The sequence below is a fragment of the Octopus bimaculoides genome, chromosome 21 (assembly GCF_001194135.2).
Source record: "Octopus bimaculoides isolate UCB-OBI-ISO-001 chromosome 21, ASM119413v2, whole genome shotgun sequence".
Taxonomy (NCBI): Eukaryota; Metazoa; Mollusca; class Cephalopoda; order Octopoda; family Octopodidae; genus Octopus; species Octopus bimaculoides.
This window is the reverse complement of record NC_069001.1, coordinates 8,920,197-8,924,486: the sequence shown is the minus strand read 5'-3', so window position 1 is coordinate 8,924,486 and position 4,290 is coordinate 8,920,197. Positions and strand designations below refer to the sequence as shown.

The 4,290-nt window shown below is 33.3% G+C and overlaps 1 protein-coding gene across 1 annotated transcript in view; it reads right to left on the bottom strand.

Moving 5' to 3' along the window:
* The window catches only part of LOC106875309 (guanine nucleotide-binding protein-like 1), a 79,650-nt gene that overhangs the window by 5,162 nt on the left and 70,198 nt on the right, over positions 1 to 4,290 (bottom strand). Inside the window, exons 7-9 of the mRNA XM_014923396.2 lie at positions 2,451 to 2,540; positions 1,282 to 1,431; positions 1,039 to 1,091 (exon numbers count right to left, since the gene is read on the bottom strand). Coding sequence (XP_014778882.1) covers positions 1,039 to 1,091; positions 1,282 to 1,431; positions 2,451 to 2,540 — 293 coding nt within the window. The remainder of the gene's footprint in view (positions 1 to 1,038; positions 1,092 to 1,281; positions 1,432 to 2,450; positions 2,541 to 4,290) is intronic.

Sequence of the window (4,290 nt, the reverse complement as noted above, 5' to 3'; positions counted from 1 at the left end):
ATGAGAGAGAAAAGAGTGAGAAAAAGTGAGAGAGAGAGAGAGAGAGAAATAGAGAGAAAGAGATGAGAAAGACAGAAGAAGAGTGAGTGAGGAAAGAGAGAGTGACAGAAAGGGACAGAGAAAGAATGAGAGAGAAAAGAGTGAGAAAAAGTGAGAGAGAGAGAGAGAGAGAGAGAGAGAAAGAGAGAGAGAGAGAGTGAAAGAACAAGGGAGAAAGATAAAGTGACAGAGAAGAAGGAAATAATGAAAACAAGTTTCAGGAAATAAAACGATGCATAAATTAAAGAGAAATAAATCCAATATGTTAATTCTTAGCTGCAGGTCAGGTTCCAGTCAAGCAGACCCAACATTCCATGTATGACCATCTCATCTTATATTCAGTTATAATGTATCTAAGACTACATTATTCTATGTTTGAGATGTCAGAGATTCGGGAATTTCAGTTAAACAACAATAATTAAACACATGAAGCCGAATAAAAGTAATGGACTTAAAATGTTTTAACCCTTTTGTTAACATATTTCCATTCAAATATTTTGCCCTTCATCCCATTAACTGTTTAGTATTTAAACTGGCTATATCCGGCCCAAATATTCTACATTTTTTTTTAATGTTCAACCTGGCCAGATCTGGCCTCTCACATCTACCCTACAATGTTACTCTAAAAATAAACAACTGCAACATTATAATCTTGAAGCTTCAAGATGATGCATGATTAATTCAAAATAATGTGAATGAACAAGTATTGCAGGCCAGATTCAAAACTTGGAGTTTTGAATCTTGCCTGTGTATTAAAAAGGTTAAGAACCACTGATCTAAAACCTCTTTTCTTTCTATGCTAGTATCACTTTTTTTCCTAAATATAACTCTTAGTAATGCACAAATAGTTTGAAACAAAATTTACAAATATGCCAGAGGGGTCATGCAACATAGGCTACAGAACGTTACATGACAAGAAACAACGCAATACAGGAGTAAAGAAAGCATTAAAATAAATGGGAGCAACTAAAAATGATATGGGTATATATAAAACACAACCTTCTTGCCAACCAGTCCATTCATCAAAGAAGATTTGCCTACATTAGGGTAACCTGTCAAAAGAAGAGAAAAACAAACATCTGTTCAAGTCTGATTGGTTTCTGATAGAAAAGGGATGAGGTAAAAACAGTTTTACTTTTTTTTTGTTTTTTGTTTTTATGCAAGGCTTAGTTAAAGGAAGACAGAATTATAGGTGACAGAATTGCTATGAAGTTTTATTTCAATGACTGAATAATACATTACCAATACATCCTAGAGTAACGACACCGTCTTTGTAGCGTACGTGTTTCTGGAAACAGGTGTCAAGTACATCATTGTGGACGGTGGAGACAAGATCTGATTCATCTGCGCCAGTGTTAGCTTCAATCTTCTTCTTCCAAGACGAGAGGTCAACTTCAATAAAAGACAATAAAATAAATATTTAGTTTAGAAACAAGTTTCTTCTGGCATTGACAATGGGGTAACAGATAACTGTTTAAAGGACAGAGGGTGAAGTATCAAAGGGCAAGTGTGAACAGTTCATGTACATTTTATAAGCATGATCTCTTAAACAATCATATTTTACTGGTCATAGGCACAGGCATAACTCTGCGGTTAAGAAGCTCACTTTGTAACCACATGGTTTTGAGTTCAGTTCTGCTGTGCAGTATCTATGTATCTAATTTATCCAACAATCCAGAGAGAAGATATCAGAACAGTTAGGAAAAATAAAATTCATTCTGATGGACTCATAATGAATCCAAAGGACAATAGCTCTGAATTTCCCCCTTTTTCTTTCCTTCATGAAACACTATAAAATAGAAAAGGAAAAAGTCAATTGCTTCAGAGAACACAATACTAATCTACTATCCACATTTTTATAGTTTTTTTGTCTCTTTTTATTTTACACAAGATGCTATAGAGAGAAATAAAACCTTGAGTCATGTGACTGCAAAGCAAACTTCATAAGAACACAGCTATGTCTGCATCAGTGCTACAGAAACCAACCTTAAACACAGATCCCAATAATGCTTCCAGTTTGTAAGCATGAGATGAGAAAGAACAATAAGGAAATAAAATATTAGAAGCAGAGACAAAAATGTATTCAGGTAAGGACAGGACAGGTATGGGGGGAATGCACCGTTGCAACATGTGGGTCATTCACCATTTGTTGGTTTATTCCCAGGTCCTCCCAGGTAACTTGTTGAGCAGAGTCCCATCTCTGTAAGATACGTTCTCAGCCACTGTGGCCATGCAGCTTGTGGTTGACCTACACGAGGTGTCTGCCCAGCCAGATCTTCAGAGAACACAATAAGCAAGGCCTAACTCTGAAAATCAAACAACATGGCCAAACAGTCTGAGCTCAGACTGTTTGTTTGGCTCAGACAAAATGCATTAATAGCAAACAATATAGATTAAAATATAATACTTACCATCATCTTTTACTATACTCTGACAAGCATGCCACAGGGCTAAGGGACCAATAGCACTGAATTTTCCCCTTTTCTTCCGTTTATGAAGCACTATAAAATAGAAAAGAAAAAGGTCGATTGCTTCAAATAATTCTATATCAAAAGAAATGAAATGGTATCAAAACTTGGTAAACTCTAGATATTATTGTTCTTGTTGTTAACCTGAGCAGACCTATGATATTGGTGTGTTTACATCCCCATAACTTAACAGTTCAGCAAAAAAATATATATATTGGCAAAACTGATACTGTCAAATAAAATTAGTCAGCCACTCTCCAACATCAAGAACACAGAGAATTAGTGACTGACTAGTAATTAAAACGAAAATAAATAGAATAAGGGTCACTACTAATTTGATCTGAACTTTCTTAGACAGGATAAACCAACAAAGAAATGAAAGAGAATAAACCTCAGTGCAAGACAATAGTGAATTTACTCAGAAAACATTGCCCTTATTGTTCACCTGCATGAATGGACACTGTAACCCCCAACTCTTTGGCCTTCCTGTATCTATTGATAATAACGGAAGTAAAAATCTCTGAAATATTAGAAACTTAGAATGAGCTAAGTACTCCAGAAAACTGAAGTAGACAAACAAGCCATCTTTACACTGTGACAGGACAATGATAAAACAGAAACAAAAAACTATATTCTTAGAAGGGATTGTTGACATATTTACACACACACACACACACACACAAATACATTAACACAAAGATTTATACATACACTCAAAAACACACAAATTCGCACGTAGGCAGGTAGAGAGATAAGATCTTGAAAATTCTGTGCCAAAATTAGGGACTGAAAACTATACCAATCATCAAACAAGATTCCATTGCATAGTACCAAAGCCCCAATCCTCTTTATCTAGAAGAAGGACCCAATACTGTAACAGCTCATGGCTCAAAGTCCCACTACTTTTTGATACCTACCCTGAAAAACACAAAAGAAATATACAAGGGATGGAGATAAGTGTATTCAAAAAAATACCTAGATATCATTTTATCAGAGGGCCCAAATAAACCTACATTACAGAAAAGAACACAAATAAAGAAAGTGAATATCCAATTCCTCCATTTACCAAAAATCACCCACAGAATGGCTGTGATAACAAATTAAAAGTGACAGTAATGGGAACATCCCTGCATGGCTGCAGCTGATTGGCTGGAACAGGTAAACAAGCATAAATGATGGTTGATATATGCATGCATAGATGCATACAATGCTTACATATACATACATAAATATATATACATATAAATATATACATACATACACACATATATAAATATATATACACATACACACACACACACACACACACATATATAAATATATATACACATACACACACACACACACACACATATATATATATATATATATATGTATATATATATATATATATATATATATATACATAAACACATAATTAAATATATATACACATACACGCATATATAAATACATATACACATACACACACATATATATACATATATATATATATATGTATATATATATACATATATATATACATACATACATATTCATACATACATATACATACACATACATACATATACATACATTCATATAAACACCTATATATATTCATATATATATACAGACACACATACATGCATAAATAAATATAGATATATAAGCACAAGCATATATATATAATACATTCATTCATACATATACACACACACATATATTCTGTATATTGTATACAAATACATATACTATTTCATGACACCTATACACACACTTTATATATATATATATGCATGTA